The following is a 17,892-nucleotide window of genomic DNA, read 5'->3' on the forward strand; positions in this document are numbered from 1 at the left end:
CTATGGGCGTCACTAAGGCAACTTGAGCAACCCCCTGCGGTCTGGCCCACACGGTCCCAGGAGCACCCTCCTAGCCCCTCCTCTGGGTTCGGGGAACCCAGCCCACTCCTCCCCTCCTGTGCCCCCACCTGGACAAGCACAGTCCTCGGCGCCTGGCGCCCTCCCCTGTCTGTCCCCCCCGCAGCCGCCAGCAGAGGACGCCTGTGAGCACCTGAGTCAGGCCCCGCCCCCTCCTCTGCCCACAGCCCCCCAGGGTCCCACCTCCCTGGGATAAAGGATCCCACAGCCCCCTCCCTTGGCTCCCCCGATGCCTCGTCCAAATTGCACCCCCCGCACTGCCTCCGTCGCCTGTGGCTTCATGTCCCCGCAGCATACGTCTCTGTACTGTGTATCCTACCCCACCCCCAGAACCCAAGCTCCTGAGGGCAGGGCTTTGTTCAAAGCAGACCCTCGGGAGCTCCCAGGCCCAGAACAGAGAACCCGACGCCGGAACCCCTGCGTTGAGCTGCACGGGGCACCACAGCCCAGCCAGGGCCTCCCCGTAGCCTGGTCTGCGGCTGGGTGGCCGGGCGGGGGGGGCGGAGCCTGACCAGTGGGCGTGGCCTTCACACAGCCATTGTACCCTACATCAGGTTGAATGGTGTCCCTCCAAATTTCACGTCCACGCAGAACTTCAGACTTATGGTCTTAGGGAGAAATAGGGCCTTTGCAGATGTGATTAGCTGGCATGCAGTCCTGCTGGAGTAGCATGGGCCCTAAACCCAAAGACGCATCCTTATGAGAGAAGACAGAAAAGACGGCCACACGACACAGAGACCAGAAGCCGGGACAGACCTGGGATCCTCGCCCTCACAGCATCCAGAGGTGGGACACGACAAATCCCTGTTTTGAGACACCGAGTTCGTGGTACAGCCACCGTAGGAAAGGAACATGGCCTGCTGTCCCATCAGCTCTGAGCTGGTTTTTACTCCCATTCTGCAGTGGGGGGTGGTGGCGGTCTCAGCTGGGGGCAGGAGGGATGCTGACCCTGCTCTCCATACAGGCACCAGGCCCCCCCACCCCCTGGGGAAACGCAAACCACTTTCAGGTGGGCAGGACTGAACCCTGAGGCCCCGGCCCCCGACAAGACAGGACACACAAGGCTGTCATTCATTATGGCTTTATTTCTGATCGTCCGGCCATGTCCCATAAGCATCCTGACTCCAACGGGTCAGCGATCCTGACCACACGCCCTGGGGAGGAAGGACGCTCACGTGGCAACCACAGCTCATCCACGGCTCACACACTCACACGTGGGGAAGGATAGGATGGGCCAGGCGGGGCCGGGCCCATACCCGTCCCAGAGGTGGCGGGGCACTCGGTAAACAGTCTTTGGGGGAGATGGGCCACCGGGCAGGGAGAGGGTGGGATGAGACAGAGGACCTGCAGCCTCCACACCTGCCCCTCCCAGGCCTGACAGGACGGTCCAGCCGAGCCAGGAGCCCCCAGGAGCCCGTTCCCTCCAGTGAGCGTCGGGAGGCTTTGGGAGCGAGCCAGTCCCCAGCCCCTCCAGGCCCCTCAGAACTGGAAGGCAGGCGAGCCCTCCCTGGTGGCCAGGAGGCCCCTGGAGTCCCCTCTCCTGGACCCTGGCCCCCCAGCACGCAACACTTAACTGACTGTATTGCTAATGAATCTGGGTCTCCCTGAGGTCAGTCCCAGCCCTGCCCCCTCCACCCCTTCCGAGCGGCTCAGGCCCAGACCCGCCCCCTCAGGGTCGCAGGAAGAGCTGCTCCCATGGTCATGTCTCCTCCTGGGATGGGGGGGTGCCCACTCCCCCCGAAAGCATCCTCCTCCTTGCATATGAGGAAACCAAGGCCCAGGGAAAGGAGCAGAGGGGCCGCCCCCCACCCCGGGAGCTCCGCAGGGGGACAGGCTGAGCGCGGAGCCCCAAGAGTCCGGGGCAGGGGCAGGAGGGGCAGAGGCAGCGCGAAGCAGGGTGAGCAGTGCAAGGGCCCCTGGGGAGGCTGCCAGGTGTTCAAGGCGCCAGCCGCCCAAGGGGGCTCAGGGGAGTCGTGTCCCAGGGCCAGCTGGGTGAGAGCACAAGGCTGCGAGGGGGTGGCCAGAACCTGGGGACCCAGAGGCGGTGCCACCCTCTCCAGACAGGAGGGAAGGGAGTACCCGGGTCGACGGAGGGGGTGGGGACAGCCTCGAGGTCAGACGCAGAGCCAGCACGGGGGTGGCCTGGCCCTGACCCTGTTGGCCTGCGACCACCAGGTCCACGGTCAGCATCACGGGCGGGGGTGAAGCCGAGGCTGAGCTGGGCACAGTTCCTCTTTCCTGGCGTGGCTTACGCGCCCCGAGGGCCACGGGGCCGACTCCAGGGCAGGGGCTCATCCACACGTCTGTTCCCCGAGTCCGCGGCCAGGCCCCAGACCAGACAGACCTCCACCAGCACTCCTCCGAGGGAGCTCAAAGGATAAACAAGAGAAAGCCCCCAAATCCTCAAGAGCAACACAGAAAAGCTCTGTAATTCAGGGTTACAGCCGCCGAGGCCGAGGGGCAAGGCCCTGCCCTCCTGCCGGCGCCGAGCAGCCGCGTCACTGCGTCTTGGCCTTCAGCAGTCTCTGAACTGTTTTGTACAGGAGGTCGAAGTGCTGGGGGCAGCAGGAGGGCTCCAGTGAGGTCGGGCGACACCGCCAACAGGAAGGCCCTCAGGCCGCCCAAGGGGTCTCCTGAGAGGCCTCGCATTCCCCAGTCCCCTGCTCACCTGGACCGCTGTGTAGGCCATCCCGAGGTAGGCGCCGATGCAGACGGCCAGAAGCAGGTCGAAAATGGCCGGCTTGACCCTGAGGAGGGGAGGGGGTGGCGGGGTGGGTCAGCGGGCTGCTCCCCAGCTGTCCCGAGGACCCAGTCCCCTGGACGGTGACCCAGGGTGCTCACCTGTAGGCATTCATCACCTGCTTCAGCTGGTCGTAGAAGACAAATTCAGGGTCCCTGGTGAGAGAGCGCTTTCTCAGCAGGCTCACCCTGATAGCAGGGCCACCGGAGGTCCCACCAGCCTAGGAACGTGGCGGCGGAAGGGGGCACCCCAGGTGTGTGCCTGCACAAGGCTGCCACTGTCCCTCCTGGGGAAGGACCGTGCTTTATTCTCAACTAATGTCTTTCCTGTTACTTTCTGGGGTATACTCTCTAAAACAAAGTGTGGTTACTGTGGAAATTATCTGGTCTGGGAAGTCTTTCTATAGAGGGAGAACGACCACAGCCTAGGAATTGGAGGCCCCCAGCTCCACAGCTGTGGGTCCACTCTGAGCCTCAGTTTCTTCTTCTATTCAAGAGCTTGCTCTCCCTGGAGCACCAAGAGTTGGGAGGAAGGTGGAGAGCCAGCGAGGGGCACCAAGCTTTCTGGGGGGTGTCTCCTGCCTATGGACCCCCCAGACACCCCTCCCCAGTCCTTGCTCAGCCCAACCAGGGAGCATGGGAGCCCTGAACAGAAAGAAGACAAAACTCAGGAGGCCTGCAGTGGGGAAGAGCATCCCGAGGGCAGGAGGGGACCTGGGGTATGAGTCACCCGAGGCCCAGAACACAAAAGGTCCACGAAGGGTAGCTGGGAGTATAGGGCTGCCACATAAAACACAGGGCTTCAGTTCTACGAGGACTGCAGATACAGAAGAAATGGGCTTTCAGTGTAAGCATGTCCCAGACACTGCGTGGGCTATACTTACACTGAGACAATTGTGGTTCACCTGGAACTCGTTTAACGGGGCACCTGCACTTCTCACTTATCGTTTTATTTTTCGTCCAGTGTTTCTGTCTGCTCCATCTGGCCCTGGGGGAAGGCCCCAGAAGAGCCCACCCGCTGGCTGGCGGGGCGGCGCCCGGCCTCACCGCTTGTCGGCCTTGACGTGGTGCGGCCTGACCTCCTTCAGGTAGTGGCCGAGGTGGTGCTGCAACGTGCTGAGGAACGTGCCGTCCTTGCCCACCAGCTGGGCGGCCCGCGGCTGGGCGGTCAGCCAGTCCATCACCGAGTCCAGCTGTTCCCGCTGGATCTGCTGCGGGGAAGAGACCGTGGTCACGGGACCCTGCCCCACCCCACCGGCCCCCCCGCCCGCCCGCCTGCCCACCCGCACGTTACCATCTGCTCCGTGAAGACTGGCATGTCCGGGGGCGTCCCCTGCAGAGAGAGGAGAGCATGGGGCTGAGTCCAGAGCGGCCGGGCGGGTGGGGGGCCTGCAGGGGAGCGGCCGGGGGCTCACCTTCTCTGTCAGGTTGTAGATGACACGGGTCAGGGCCTCGGCGATCAGCCTCGTGTTTCGGGTCAGAGTTTTGGAGTCAACCCGGGACCTTCGAGGGCAAGTTTTAAAGACACATGTATCAGGAATTGGCATCGTTCATAATCGCCAAAAACCAAGAGCGAGCATATACCTGATAACGATAAAGACAAGCAGGGTGACGGCCCTCCCAGCAGACGGGCGCCCCCCACACTGCAGGCTCCTCTCTGGGACGAGCCCGCCCCCGACGGGGCTGCCCTGCACCCCGGGCGCGCGGGCGAGCCTGCGCCCTGTGGACGCGCGTCTGCCTCAGTGACTGGCGGCCCCGGGCCTATCTCCTCCTCTGGACATTGGGGGAGGTCAGGACACCCACACCTCCACGGGCTGCTGAGGATGGAGTTGCTGTAACGCCCTGTAGTGGGGGCAACAGTGTCCCCCAAATTCACGCCCACCCGGAACCTGGGAATGGGACCCGATTTGGAAGTAGGGTCTCCGCAGACGTTATTAGCTAAGATGTGATTGCACTGGAGTAGGGGGGCCTGAAGTCCCACGGCTGGTGTCCCTGTAAGGAGGGGAATTTGGTCACAGGCACAAGGGAAAGGCCACGTGACCACGGAGGTGGGGACGGTGGCACGGCCACAAGCCCAGGGACACCAAGGGCTGCCAGTAACACAGGACTGTAGAAGAGGAGCCTCGGAGGCAACACATCCCGACCTGAGTGAGCGTGGGCATGGGGTGCGGGGCTGCCCCGGGAGGTACCCTGCCTCCCCCGCCCCAAGTCTCCCCTCCACCGAGCCACACCCTTCTCCTGGCTCGTGCCCCAGTTCTAGCGCCACCTCCTCCAGGAAGCCTGCCGGATGCCCCAGGACCAGCGGATGCCCCGGCCCATGCCTGCTCCGACGGCGGTGCTCACCGCACGTCCATGATGCTGCTGCGCTGGCCGTCACGGTGGCTCTCCAGATGGGACAGGGTGAAGGCAGGCAGCCGGCGGATGGCGAAGCGCTCATGCTCCCAGGCCAGGATGTCCTCCGCCAGGTTGATCTTCTTGTGCACCATGGAGAACCGCACCTCAGGGAACTGGTGGGCGGCCACCTGAGAGGGGCACTGTCAGGCTCTGCCCGGTGCCCGCGGGCTGCGCCCCAACCCCGCCTGTCTCTGTGGCGGTGGTCCCTCGCGTCTGGCGGGTCCCAAGTCCCTCCCTGAACCTCCTGCTTCTGGAACCCAGGGAGAAGCCCACCTGCCCCCCTCCCCGGAAAACCCACCTGAGGCTCACCCAAGGCCCCAGGGTGCATAAAGCTCCCACGTCCCAGCCTTGCCTCCGGCGGGGCACCTACCGTCTCGAGCTCCCGCAGGAAGGAGTGCTGTAGCGTCCCCTCCCTGGGCGGCTTGGACACATGCAGGTGCAGGCTGTTCCCCCGGCCCAGGGTGTCCAGGCAGAGGACAAAGGCCACGTTGTCCTGGAGCAGGCTGGAATCTGAGTGCAGTGAGGGCTGGTGGGTGGAGGTGGGGGGAGTACCGGCAGCCCAGACCCCACCCTGGCCGCTGGGGCTGCTCACCTGTGTGGTCCAGATTGTCTTCTAACCAGCGCTTGGTGCCCTGGTAGTTGAACTTTCCTCCTCCAGACGCAAAGAACAGGAGGTTGTACCTAGCGGAAGCAGTGGGGCGCCAGCGTTGACACGTGGGAGTCCAGGTCCCCGACAAGGAGGAAGTGGTTCCCCCCCGCAAGTATGAAATCCAACCAGCCTTCAGGGTTGGGCCTCCCTATCCTGGCACTGCTGACATCGGGGCGTCCTGGGTGCTGTGGGGTATGCAGCAGCATCCCTGGCCCCCGCCCAATGGATGCCAGGAGTCCCGGAGCCATGATGATCACAATGTCCTCAGACATGGCCCAGCGTCCCCAGGGGACTCCAGGTGAGAAGCACAGCTCTGTTGCCCCTCTGGCGAGAAGCACTGCTTCAGGGGCCTCTCTGAACTCTCGAAACCAGGAGAGACTGGGTGGACCAACCGGGAAATAAAAAGTGACAGGTGATTCAGCACCCCATCCCTCGAGAAGGACTGAAGCCAGGGGTGTCGTGAAGGACCATGTCCCCGCGCCAACCCCCCGCCCAGCCCCATCCATCCCGCCGTGGCCACGGCGATCCTTATAGAAGAGGGGAGACACCTGGAGGAAGAGAAGGCCACGTAAAGCTGGGACCGAGGAATCCATCACTGCTGGAACCCGGCAGCAGCAGGAAGGACCCTCCCCTGGAGTTTCAGGAGGAGGCGTGGTCCTGCTGACACCCTGATCTCAACCTCCCCTCCCTACCCAGGATGTAAGCACTCCTGCTGCTCAGGGCACCTGCATGCGCGGGGCCAGGCCTGGCAGCTCAGGGAGACTCGCTCGTCACCGGGCCCCTGCCGTCCCAGGGGAGACGCCAGCCTGAGCGACCGGCTCGCAGGCATTTCTGCTTCTTGCCGTTGGAGCGTCCCTGGCTCTTCCAGGAGCGAGGGCAGCCCAGCCTCCTGGGGAGGATTCCCAGGGGTGCACCCGGGAGGAGCTGGGCCCCACGACCTGACGCTGTGATTCCAGGGTCGGAACCACCCTGCCCCCATCACTTACGCGGCGTGGGTGCGCTTGTAGGTATAGAGCCTGGAGAAGAGACGGGTGAGCTCCAGCAGCACAGAGATGCCACTTCCATTGGAGTCCGCGCCGTGCGACAGCCACTGCGGGTGTGTAGAGAGGAGGCCGAGGTCACCCCACGTCCACATGCGGCGCCTCGCACCCCCCCAACCCCCCTCCGCATCTCGCCCCCGGTCCACATCTCCAGCGCAGCTGGGCTCACCCGCCCTGCGCGGGCCAAACCCGAGACCGACGGCCCCTGGGTGCCGCCCGGCCCCCACGCACGTGGGAAGCCCCCGTGCGCAGCCTCCGTCCAGCCTGGGCATCTGCCCTGGGAGCTCCCTCCAGCTGGACCTCCGGCCTTCTTCCCCCGAGCGCTGTGAACACCACCACCCCCGCCCCGGCCCGGCGTCTGAGTCCTGCGCTCTAAGGCGACATTCCCCACGGGGAACAACTGGTTCTTGGAGAGAAAAAAACTGGGTTGTTTGCATGGCTTGGGACCCTCCCACAGTCACAGTGCACCAACTGACACACGACGCCGTTCAAGTTCACAGGGAGGGGCCGACAGGGTGCTCAGTGAGGGAAGCCAGACACAGAAGGACACACAGGCTGTGACCCCACTGAGGGAAAACGTCCAGGACAGGCCGACCCACAGACACCGAGAGTGGGTTCCTGGCTGTCAGGGGCTGGGGGAGGGCTGGGGTGACTTCATAGGGACGGGGCTTCTTTTGGGGGGATGGAACACTCTGGAAGCAGAAAGCACAATTTTGTGAATTCACTAAAAATCTCTGAATTGCGTGCTTTAAAAGGATGGATTTTATGTTATGGGAATCACATCTCAAAAATTTAAGAAAATTTCACAAGAAAGGGAAAACGAGGACACAGGTGTCTAAAAAGGCTCCGTGGGGGTGGATGATGAAAAGGGTGAAAGTGGCTGTGAGTCGACTGTCCAGGGCCGGCCTCTGGGCCCCAGCGTCCTCAAGGACAGCCTTGGCCTCCCAGGTGAGGCGGCCCGCAAGGCACGGTCAGGGGCGCACGCCCGGCTGCAGGCCCTCCCAGCACCCACTGTCCGGTTCAGCCGGCTGTTGGTTCTCCAGCAGGAACCTCCCACCCCAAAGTGCCGGGGGCTCTGAGGGCACAGCCCCGGGTGGCCTGCAGCCTGGAGGGACGCTGGCCAGGCCAGCCCTCGGGGGCGCCAGGAACCGGACTTTGGGGGCCCCCCGTCCCAACACTGTCTGTGCAGACACGGGGTCTGCACGGGCTCCTGCTCTCCTCTTGGGTCTGGGGTCTCGGCCATGCCGGGCCGAGGTGCCTGCATGACCGGCCCCCAGTGAGAGCCCCGGGCTGGGTCTCTTGGGCCTCCCCGGGGACCGCCCCTCCCTCTGCTGTCACGTCTCGTTTGGGGGAGTGAAGCTTCACGATGACACCCGTCCTGCAGGGTGTTCACGGGGCCCTGAGGGCACAGACGTACCGGGGCCACCCCGAAGGCGTCGTAGTGGGCCACGATGACGATGGTGGGCAGGTCCTCTCCACCCAGCCCTGTCAGCCGCCCCTGCAGAGACACAGGCATGAAGGGGCAGCCGGCCCGAGGCCGTGGCCGCCCTCCACCCAGCGGCAGTGTTCTCGGCTTTGCCGGCTACACTGTGGACACGGGGGCTGGCCGCAGGAAAACAGGCCCACCCTTCAAAGGCCGATCCCTGCTGATGGCAGGCGTGGCAAGGTCCTGACAGAGCAGGAAGAGCTCGGGGGGTCGGGGTCCGGCACCCTGGCCGGTCCTCCTGCGTAAACCGGCCCCCGGTCAAGTCCCGCAGGGAACAGTCGGGAAAGTCATCCTGTCAGGAGCAGGGCCCACGGGGCTGAGCCGGGGCAGCATGTGCTGAGGCCCCACGCCCCTTACTCTCTGGACAGAGGGCAGCTCTGCAAGGCCTCAGCTGTGGCCTCCTTGTGGGGGGAAGGGAACAAAACCGCCAGAGGCTTTTTGAGGGGGGGGCGGGTGCAGCGAGACAACCCCACAGGCAGCCCGTGGAGCTGACCCTGGTGGGGAGAATGCAAGGGGGAGGACTTGGACCTTGCTCTGGCCTGGATGCCCGCATACACCCACCCTCCCGGTGGGAGATTAGGCTTTAATTGCTGCCCAGAGCTCTGCTCTCCACCTGCTCAGCCGAGCTCCCGCGATATTACTGTTAGGGGAAGGGCCGGCCACTCGGGAGGGGGCTCTCGGTGGGGCAGGGGTGGGGGGAGGAGGCAAGGCAGGGTGTGTGGCTGGAGGCCCATCTCTCCATAGGGCGGGCGGGCGGCCATCTGACCCGATTTCCCAGTCAGAGGCTCCCTCTAGTGGGGACGGGCAGTGAGGCACGCCGGGCACCCACCTCCACGCTGGTGATGAGCCAGTCGCTCACGGCCTTGCTCTGGACCCCGCTAGTGACCATCTGGAAGCCGTTGGCGGTGGCGGTGTGCAGCAGCACTGAGGACAGGGGCGGGGAGGGTCGGCCTGAGCCGGGGGGGCTTCCCGGACCAGAGCCTGCATGCTCACCACCCCAGCACCCCAGACTCCAGGGGTTCAGTCTGAGCAAAAGCAGAACTGACCACACAGACTAGAACACAACGTGGTAACTGGACACGGGAAAGAAGCTGGGTGTCCAGTATAAGAGCCGGTGAAACAGTCACCCGGACACCACTGAGGCCGGTAAGGAGTGCGTGCGCGCCCTTGCCCGCCCTGCAGGACCGTTCCTAAATCACGAGGGTGCGTGCACGACCTCTGACCCAGCTTCCCAAGGATCACTTCAGCAGTGACCCCAAAACAGGAGTTTCCCATCAGATGGCTCAGGACCCTCCAGCCCAGCCCCGAAAGCGAAGATGGCGTGAGAACTCAAAGTTTCATAAAAAGGATTCTGTCCTGAGCCTAGGTGAGGTGGTGCCCACCTCGCTCCATGTGAGCCAGTGGTCCACTGCGCCTGCCACTTTTTCACCTGGGGGCAGCGACTGCCCTAAAACACCCATGAGCTCACCCTGTCTCAAGCCCTTCCGTTCTTTACACATTTAAAAATACAACAGTGGGAATTCCCTGGCGGTCCAGTGGGTAGGACTCCGCGCTTTCACTGCCAAGGGCCTGGGGTTCAATTCCTGGTCGGGGAAGTAAGATCCTGCAAGCCGTGCGGTGCGGCCGAAAAACAACGATGACGATGACACAAACCACAATCGTGATGGCCATGGGAGGTGTCATCACTGGGGGAGCTGGGAGGGTGCCTCTCAGGAATCGTAGTATGTCCGCAACTTCTTATAAACCCTAGCGTTTTTCCAAAACAAACAAGCTCCGCCTAAGAAAGTGTTGTGATCCTGATCTATGATCTTATATTGTTTTTTCCACAACCAATGGGAAGTAAGCACTTTCTCACACCCGATGCCGTTTCTTAACGGCTGCGTAATATTCCACAAGGCAGCTGACTCCTCCTCCTCCCTTCCGCTCTAACTAGAAATTAAGATCTTTCCAAAAACTCACTCTTGTGCTGCCACAATGGAGACGGCCACGGTCCAGACTTTAATCCAGACGAGGGTTTGGCAAACCTTTGCTGTAAAGTGCTAGAGAGTCGAAATTTTCAGCTCGGTGGGCCAGTCTGTCACAGCCACTGAACTCTGCTACTGTAGTGTGAAAGCCCATAAGCCGTGTGAAACACTGGCTGTGTGCCGATAAAACTTTATTTGCACAAACAGGCGGCCGAGGGCCACAGTCCGCCACCCCTGTAACTTATATAAGTTACACCTGTAACTTATCCACGCAGCTAATAATCTGGCCAGGAGGAATGACCCTTCCTTTACAGCTTAAACACATACCCACAAACTGTTTCCCCAAGGAGCTGGGTGAGTCCACTGTGTGGACAAACCTGCCTGCCTGCCTTGCCCACTCTCACCAGCTTCCTTTTCCTACACCAGCGATTGGATCCTTTTGGCTCAATTCTTTGACCACTTTTGCTAGCTCACTCTCCCCCATGGCCCGCAGACCCGTCAAACAGCAGAGCTCCCGACTGCCAAGCTCACCGCAGCATCCCCCAGCCCGGGAGAGGGGGTCCTGGAAACTGCACAGCGGGGCCCCTCTCCACACACCCCCCGCCCCGAGCTCACCTTCGGCGGCTGAGGCAGAGCCCTGGGAGGTGGACGCAGCCTGCGTCTGCTCGTAGATGGACAGCAGGGCGTCGTCCTCCACGGCGAAGTACACGGGCACGATGGTCTCCATGGCCAGCATCTCGGGCTCGATCTCCATGAATTGCTGCGGGAGAGACAAATGTTCAGGCGGCTTCCGGCAAGGGGGCCCGGGGCTGCCCCTGGAGAGCGGGCACCGGGGACTGGACTGGATGGAGCCGGAGCCGGTGGGGCGGGGCGGGCCTCACCCGGATGACGTCCTGCGGCACCGCAGCCATGGCCCGTGGCAGGATGATGACCACGGCACCGGCCGACTGGCGTAGGGCGCGCTGGTAGCGCTCGTACGAGAAGTCCAGCAGCCGCATGAGCACACAGCGCCGGCTCAGCACGTCCGCGTCGATGGTGCGTGCCTCCGTGTTAAGCACCGCGTTCCGCGTGCCTGCAGGGAGTGGTCCCTCAGCTGGCCGCCCACCCACCGGAGCCGCACCCACCCCAACCGGAAGGCCCCGAGAACTCAAGGAAAACGAAGACCCTTCTCCTTGGACCAACTGCCCTACCCCTACATTCCTAAACCAGGGCTGGACCCACTGCTCTGGCACCCTCCCCCCGCCACTGCACCTCGGCCACAGGCATCCCTCAGAAAGTGACGTGGTCCCTGCCCACCCAGCCGCCCCGCGAAGATGTGCGGGCTGCCTGCCAGGCTAGGTGCTGTGCCCCACCCCCCGCCCCATGTCCCTGCGGCAGCTCGGGGGGGGTGCCCCCACCCCAGCCCACAGAGGCAGCCAGTAACCCCCACAAGCCACCCACCCGGAAGGCAGGACCGTCAGCAGGAGCCCCGGGATTGGAACCCAGTCGGTCCTGCTCCCCCAGCCCTCCTCCCCTAGGTTCCCCGTGGCTCCCGGGATGCAGGGCCCCACAGGTGCCTCACGCCCTGCCCAGGGTGTCAGAAGACCCCCAGCGCAGAGCCCAGCACCCACTCCAGTGTCTAGTCCCCAGCAGAGGGAGCCCCCAGGCTACAGGACTGCCCCCCACAGTTGCCAATGACCTGAGGAAAACCCAAACCCTGCCCTGGCTGACCTGATCAGTGGCCCCCGTCCTGCCCTCCCCAGACCAGGGCCCCCTCCCCTCACAGCTCTAACACGGCCTTGTCCATGTCACCGGGGCCCTTGCTATCTACTCCCCTAACTAGCTTGGGGGTTCCAGGGGTAGGGACCTTGTTCACCACAGTGCAAACCCAGCATCGCCTGGCGACTCCCAGCCCAGCAGGCTCAGGACATGGAACGAACCAACGCCCGGTCTCCCCGAAGCCCCTCAGGAAGGGAAACACCAGGGTTTGCCCATCTTCTTCCAGTCAGGGCTGCACTGTTCCCCCTGGGCTGTCCTGGGTGCTGTGGGGTGTAGAGCAGCCTCCCTGGCCCCGCCCCCTCGATGCCAGGAGCCCCCTAGTCAGGGTAACCACAGATGATGCCAGACGTGGCCTGGTGTGCCCTGCGGGCAGGACCACCCGCGTTTCTCTCCTCTGGGAGCTCAAGAAAGGGCCAGAGAATCAGGGAAGGAGGGAGAGGCTGCTTCCAGCTTGGACCCCTCCCCGCTCACAAGCTTTTCCAGGCAGTTGCCCCCTCCCCGCCTGAGCAGAAGTAGGCTACAGCTAGGATTGCAGAGGGCTTTCCTAAGGCCAGCCGGTCCCCTCAGACACAGAGCACTGCTGTCCTGAGAGCTCTACTGGAGAAAGGCGGTGGGAAGCTGCGTGGACATTTCAGTGGAACGAGGAGGGGGCGCCAGCACCCACGGGTGCACGGCATGCAGCGGCGGGCCCTCGGGGCCATCCCTGGACTGATGGGAAAGGGTGCTCAGGCAGGCCCCCAGCTGCCAGGGCCACCAGCACCCAGGTGACAACGGCACACAGCGAGCCCAGAATGTCTCACGGGTCCCAGGCTGACCCAGGGTGCACAAAACAAGCAAACAAACCCTACTGCACACGGGGGCCAGGCACGGCCCTTAGGGCCTCCAGCTGGAGACCCACACAGTGAGCGTCAAAATAACAACGCAGAGAAACAGGTCTGCTTCCCCCAGGGAGCCAGAGCGTGTTGCCTGGAGGTCAAGCCTGCTGGGCAAGGCGACACCTGTGCCCAGACGGACTCAGGCTCAGGGCCGGGAGCGAGGTCCCCACCTCTGCTTCCCAAGAATGTGCCCTAGGGAGAAGGGTGGCTTCCTACAGCTCATCCTGAGGGTTGGTCCGCGGGAGGGGCCCAGCAGAACACAGAAGGGACAGCGCCACAGGTGGCAAAGGGCAGGGCTGTCTCAGGGGCGGGGTCTGTGACCAAGGAGCCAAGCTGGGCTGTGCACCCCAGGCTGGGGGCTGTGTGCCTCTCCCCACCCCACCCCACCCCACCCCACCCCCGGGGCCTTTCCTCTGCTTTAGGGCAACGTGGGAGCCTGGGAGGGCCTGGCGGGGGAGAGCGGCAAAAACCTTCAGGGGCCCCTTTAGCTCTGGGAATGCCGACAGGCTCCTCCCCCGTGTCCCACGTGTCCCAGTGTCCCAGCCGCAGCCTCCCAGGAGCCCGCAGCCTCCCAGAGTCGGCTCAGATGTCACCTGTCACCTCGAGGTGGGGACACAGAGGACCGCCTGTGGAGCCTACAGAGACCGGCTTCCCAGGGGATGGGAAGGAGGGGGTGAGAGCGGAATCAAGTGGACGCCAGCCCCCTAAGTGCCCCCAGAGGCTGAGCGCCCCAAGAGCAGAGACCGTCTTTGCTGGCATGAGGATGAAGCCAGCGCAGCCTCGGTCACCCCTGCGTCTGGGTGGGCACTGGACACCTGGACGGAAGTCGCTGGTTTCCACAATGGGACCAGACCTGGACAGAGGTCACAGACTTCTCTACTGAGGGCCCAGGGCCAGTCCTCTCTCCTTGCGGGTTGCACTGGTCCTTTGTAGCGCGAAGCCACCGACCAACAAGGGGCAGAGAGCCCGTCCCCGTGCCCGTTGTGGGTGCCCACGTCGCAACCTCCCAGGGCTGTTTCTGAGGGGACCAAGTGGGATGGGCGCGAGCGGCCCAGCCCAGAAAGGCCAGAGTCCATTCGGGGGGCGGGGGGTGTCACACCCCAGCTCAAAGAGCACACGCCTCCCTTTCCCGGCACCCCGCCCGCCTGTTTCTCAACAGGAGCGAACAGGAAGTTGGGAAAGGAGGCCCAGAGCAAGGGTTACACCAGGAGGCAGGAGCCAAGGGCGTGCGTGATGCTGGGGACGCTGCAATCAGCAGTGACCCAGCAGACCAGCCCTCAGAGGCTCCGCAACCGGGGAGGAGCCGGAACTCCCTCTGCACCACCGGGCCTTCCCGAACTATCCCGCCAGTATCTCCCCAGGCAGCGGTGGGGACCTCACATCCCTGCCAATGGAGGACGCTGCCTGGTGTGATCTGGGTGGAGGTGTAGACGTGCGAGCTGAGACGGGTGGGCGCCCTGCCAGGCCCCTCCGCTCACCCCCGAGCCCACTCGGCATCCGGGTTTCTCACCATGAGCAACAAAGATGGGGGCCGGAAAGGAGGGCATGTGGGGTGGGGGGAGACACCGGGTCAGAAAAAAGAACGGGAAGGAATCCAGGAACAGGGGAAAGAACTCAGGTAAAGGAAGGGAGGAGGGAAGGAGGGCAGGGAGAAAGGAGAGAAGGTTCCCGAGGACCTGTGAGGAGAATGATGCAGTCAGGGAGCAGGTCTGCGGCACCTGTCTGGGGCGGGGAGAGGGGGCCACGACTGCAAGCAGGCCAGCGCTGAGCAGGTGGTGGGGGAATCCGGGGCGTCCAGGCTGCTGGATTACAGCTGCCCAAGGGTCCCGGAGTGGAGCTGGGTGTGCTGGGAGAGCTCCCGGCAAGGCTCCGAGTGCAGTGCGAGAGGGGACAGCGGAGTGACTGGGTGCGGGAAGGACTGCCGGGTTGACCTGGAGAGTTCTAGGATCCTGGACTGCAGGATCCTCTAGACCAGGACGGCAACCGCTAGTCACACGTGGCTATTCAAGCTGATTACAATGAACCACCAAAAGATGCTGAAGATCCCCTTCTTCCATTGCAAGAGCCACATCTCAAAAGACCACCTGTGACAGCACCGGCTGAAACCCTCTCCCCAGGGGGATGTCAACAACGCATACAAACTGCCCACTCGTTAGGGGCTCCTGGCCTTCCTCCCCACCGGTCGAGAGCCTGGGGTCTAGAGACATCACTGTAACCCCAAGTTCTCTCCCTCAGCACTGCTGACAATCTGGTCCAGGTCATTCTCTGGGAGAGGCCGTCCCAGGTGCTGTGGGGTGTGGGGCAGCACCCCTGGCCCTACCCCCTCGATGCCAGGAGCCCCCCAGTCATGACAACCCGAAGTCATCACTCAGCGACCCCTGGGTTGACAACCACTGCACTAAACAGAAACAACATAACTCTGGGGTGATGAGGAATCTGAGGGGAATCTCCCGACACTGGGGCTCCCCAGGGGCCTGGCAGTGGCAGGGGATCCAGGGGGCTCAGGCTAGGCCTGACGTTCCAACAAGTGAGGCTAATCCAAGAGAACCAGAGCTCAGAGATGAGGGGACCAGGGGGACTGGGGAGGGCGGGCCTTGACTTGTGGGGGCCTAAGGCACCAGGCTGGAAGAGAAACCAGAGGCTGGAAGAGAAACCAGAGGCCAGAAGGTTCTGGAACACCAGATACAGCAAGGCTGGGGAAAGAGGGAAATTCAGAATGACTTGGGCACTGGGGTCAGAACTTTGACAGATGAGGGAGCAGGGCCGGGGAACAGGAGCTGGGCAGGATCCAGCCACGGGGCCTGAAATCCTGGAAAGAAGGAGCCAGGGTGGGTCGGTGTTGTTCCAGGAAGCTGAGGGGTGGGTATGCACCTAAGGGGGGAGCAAGAAATAGGGTGCAAGGGATTTCAGGAGCCCAAAAGCAGGGGACTGAAGGATTAGCTAAGGAATTCTGAGGAACTTGGCTCATGAGTTGGGACTAGGGAGCAGAGCCTGGGGAGAGATGGGCCTTGACACGGAGCCAGGTTGGGGTCAGCGATCAGAGCTTCTTGAGCCCTGAAGGGGGGTGAGAATGCAGACACTGGACAAAACACACCGGGGTGCCAGGAGCTGTGCAAGGGTGGCCAGTTCGGCCTGGCAGAACCGCGCTGAGAGGCTCCACTCCAAGTGAAGAAGACCCAAGGTTGGGGCTCTGTTCCAGCTGGGAATCAGAGAGAGAGGACCCAGGAGAAAAGGAGCAGGGACAGCTTGGCCTGAAGGTGGGAGGAAGCTCTGCGTTCTGGAGCATGTAGCCCTTGTCGGGGACGGGGCCGGGGTGCTGTGGCAGCCAGCGCAGCGGGTCCGTGGGGCAGAGAGAGCTGGGGGCCTAGCGTCGGTCCAGGTATCCAGGCTCAGACTTGCCTGGGATCTGGGTAAGTATCTGGCGGCCCAAGTGAGGTCTGCGGGCTGGACTCCTGCCGGACAGGTGGGACAGTTAGGTCCTGGGGCCCGGGGAGCAGAGACCGAACCGAGGGAGGGGCATCCTGGCCGGCACAGGCCGGAGCCCCGGAGACGGGAGAGGCTGAGCGAAAGGTCAGGTGCGAGGAGGCAAAGGTGGAGGAGGTGAGGAGCCCATGGGGAAAGCCCGGCCCCGGGGGGAGGCCAGGGGCCCGGGTCCACGCACCGTAGGGCTGTCCCTGCAGGTCGTACTGCTGCATGCGGTACACGGTGAACTCGTGCGCCGCGTCAGCGGCGGGCAGCGGCGGCGCCACGAGCAGCAGCACGGCGGGCAGGAAGACGATGAAGCCGAGCGGCAGGCAGGACGCCTTCAGCATGTTCTCCAGCACCTCTCCTGCTTCCTCCAGCATCCTGGCCGGCGGCGGGGCCGCGCGGGGCGGCGGCGGGGACGGGACGGCGGCAGCGGCGGCTCACGCGAACTCACCTAGGCATGAGTAGGTGCCGGGGTCCTGCGGGCGCCGCGCCGGGCAGCCCGCGCCCGCTCCGGGGTCCTGCGGGCACCGCCGAGGGCCGCCCGCCCGCCGCGCTGCCTGCTGGGAGTTGTAGTCCGACCGGCGCGCGCGGAGCCACCTGGGAGTTGTAGGCCTATTCCGTTACTCCCCGAGAGAAGCTGTGGTGGACCGTTTGACTAAGGTTTCACATAAACCCCAAGTCAGAAAATACGGAGACTTAAAAATATATATATAATCGGTGGAACTTACTGAGGCTCTGTCTTTGCCGTGATAGAAGGTGGAGGGGGGAAGGGGGTTATGCAGGACGTGACCTTGCGACCCGGAGGAAAGTTGGGAATAAGGAAGAGAGGGGCCGGCCTGATGCGCTAGGTCTCCTGGGAATTGTAGTCTCATTGAACAAGCACAAGAGGTCATGGGAGCTGAAGTCTTCCTGGCAGAAGTTCGGAAAAAAATCACTTAAAACTCCCAAGAAATATAGATGTTAACACCGTGAGGGCAAAGGCTTGTGTCTGCTTTGTGCACTGATGTATTCCTCAGAGCTTAACACAAGGCCTGGCACACAGTGGGTGGTTTATATAATTTTTGGATAAAAGAATGAAAGAAGAATCAAGAAATCATGACAGAAGGTTCCTAAAGGGATGTCGCAATGGATTATGGGACTTGTAGTCTGCAGCTTGGTGTTGTGCCGGGGTTGGTGATATATTTATACTTAGGCATATTTATATTTGGGACATACTCAGTAAAAAAAAAATAATATTCGTTCATCAGAAATTCAACTTTTACTGGGTGCCTTAAATTTGTATTTTCTAATCTGGCCCCCCTGAGAACCCAATTCTCTCTGGGCCAGGGGCCTTAAGGGGCATCAGTAACTCACACCCCCTTGTACAGACGGGAAGACTGAGGCCAGAGGGTGCAGAGCACATGGCCCTGGCCCACAGGTTCTGATACCGTTGTCTAGGGAA

At 62.9% G+C, this 17,892-nt stretch overlaps 1 protein-coding gene across 2 annotated transcripts; it reads right to left on the reverse strand.

Annotated features, from left to right (window-relative positions):
• Positions 1-1,143: 1,143 nt before the first annotated feature.
• Positions 1,144-17,021, reverse strand: NCLN (nicalin). Of its 2 annotated transcripts, none has more exons than XM_032627719.1 (15): positions 16,645-17,021; positions 11,232-11,422; positions 10,966-11,110; positions 9,216-9,310; positions 8,318-8,398; positions 6,847-6,950; positions 5,804-5,892; positions 5,582-5,721; positions 5,161-5,339; positions 4,233-4,320; positions 4,112-4,150; positions 3,865-4,025; positions 2,920-2,973; positions 2,747-2,825; positions 1,144-2,633 (listed from the first exon to the last, which is right to left on the reverse strand). In XM_032627719.1, exons 1-15 carry the CDS (start codon positions 16,826-16,828, stop codon positions 2,577-2,579), a joined length of 1,686 nt encoding a protein of 561 aa, XP_032483610.1. In that variant the 5' UTR covers positions 16,829-17,021; the 3' UTR covers positions 1,144-2,576. The 2 variants fall into 2 exon arrangements, with proteins under 2 accessions (XP_032483610.1, XP_032483609.1); XM_032627718.1 differs by having other exon boundaries at positions 3,865-4,028; positions 16,645-16,942.
• Positions 17,022-17,892: the final 871 nt, after the last annotated feature.

This window comes from Phocoena sinus, chromosome 3 (assembly GCF_008692025.1).
Source record: "Phocoena sinus isolate mPhoSin1 chromosome 3, mPhoSin1.pri, whole genome shotgun sequence".
Classification (NCBI taxonomy): Eukaryota; Metazoa; Chordata; class Mammalia; order Artiodactyla; family Phocoenidae; genus Phocoena; species Phocoena sinus.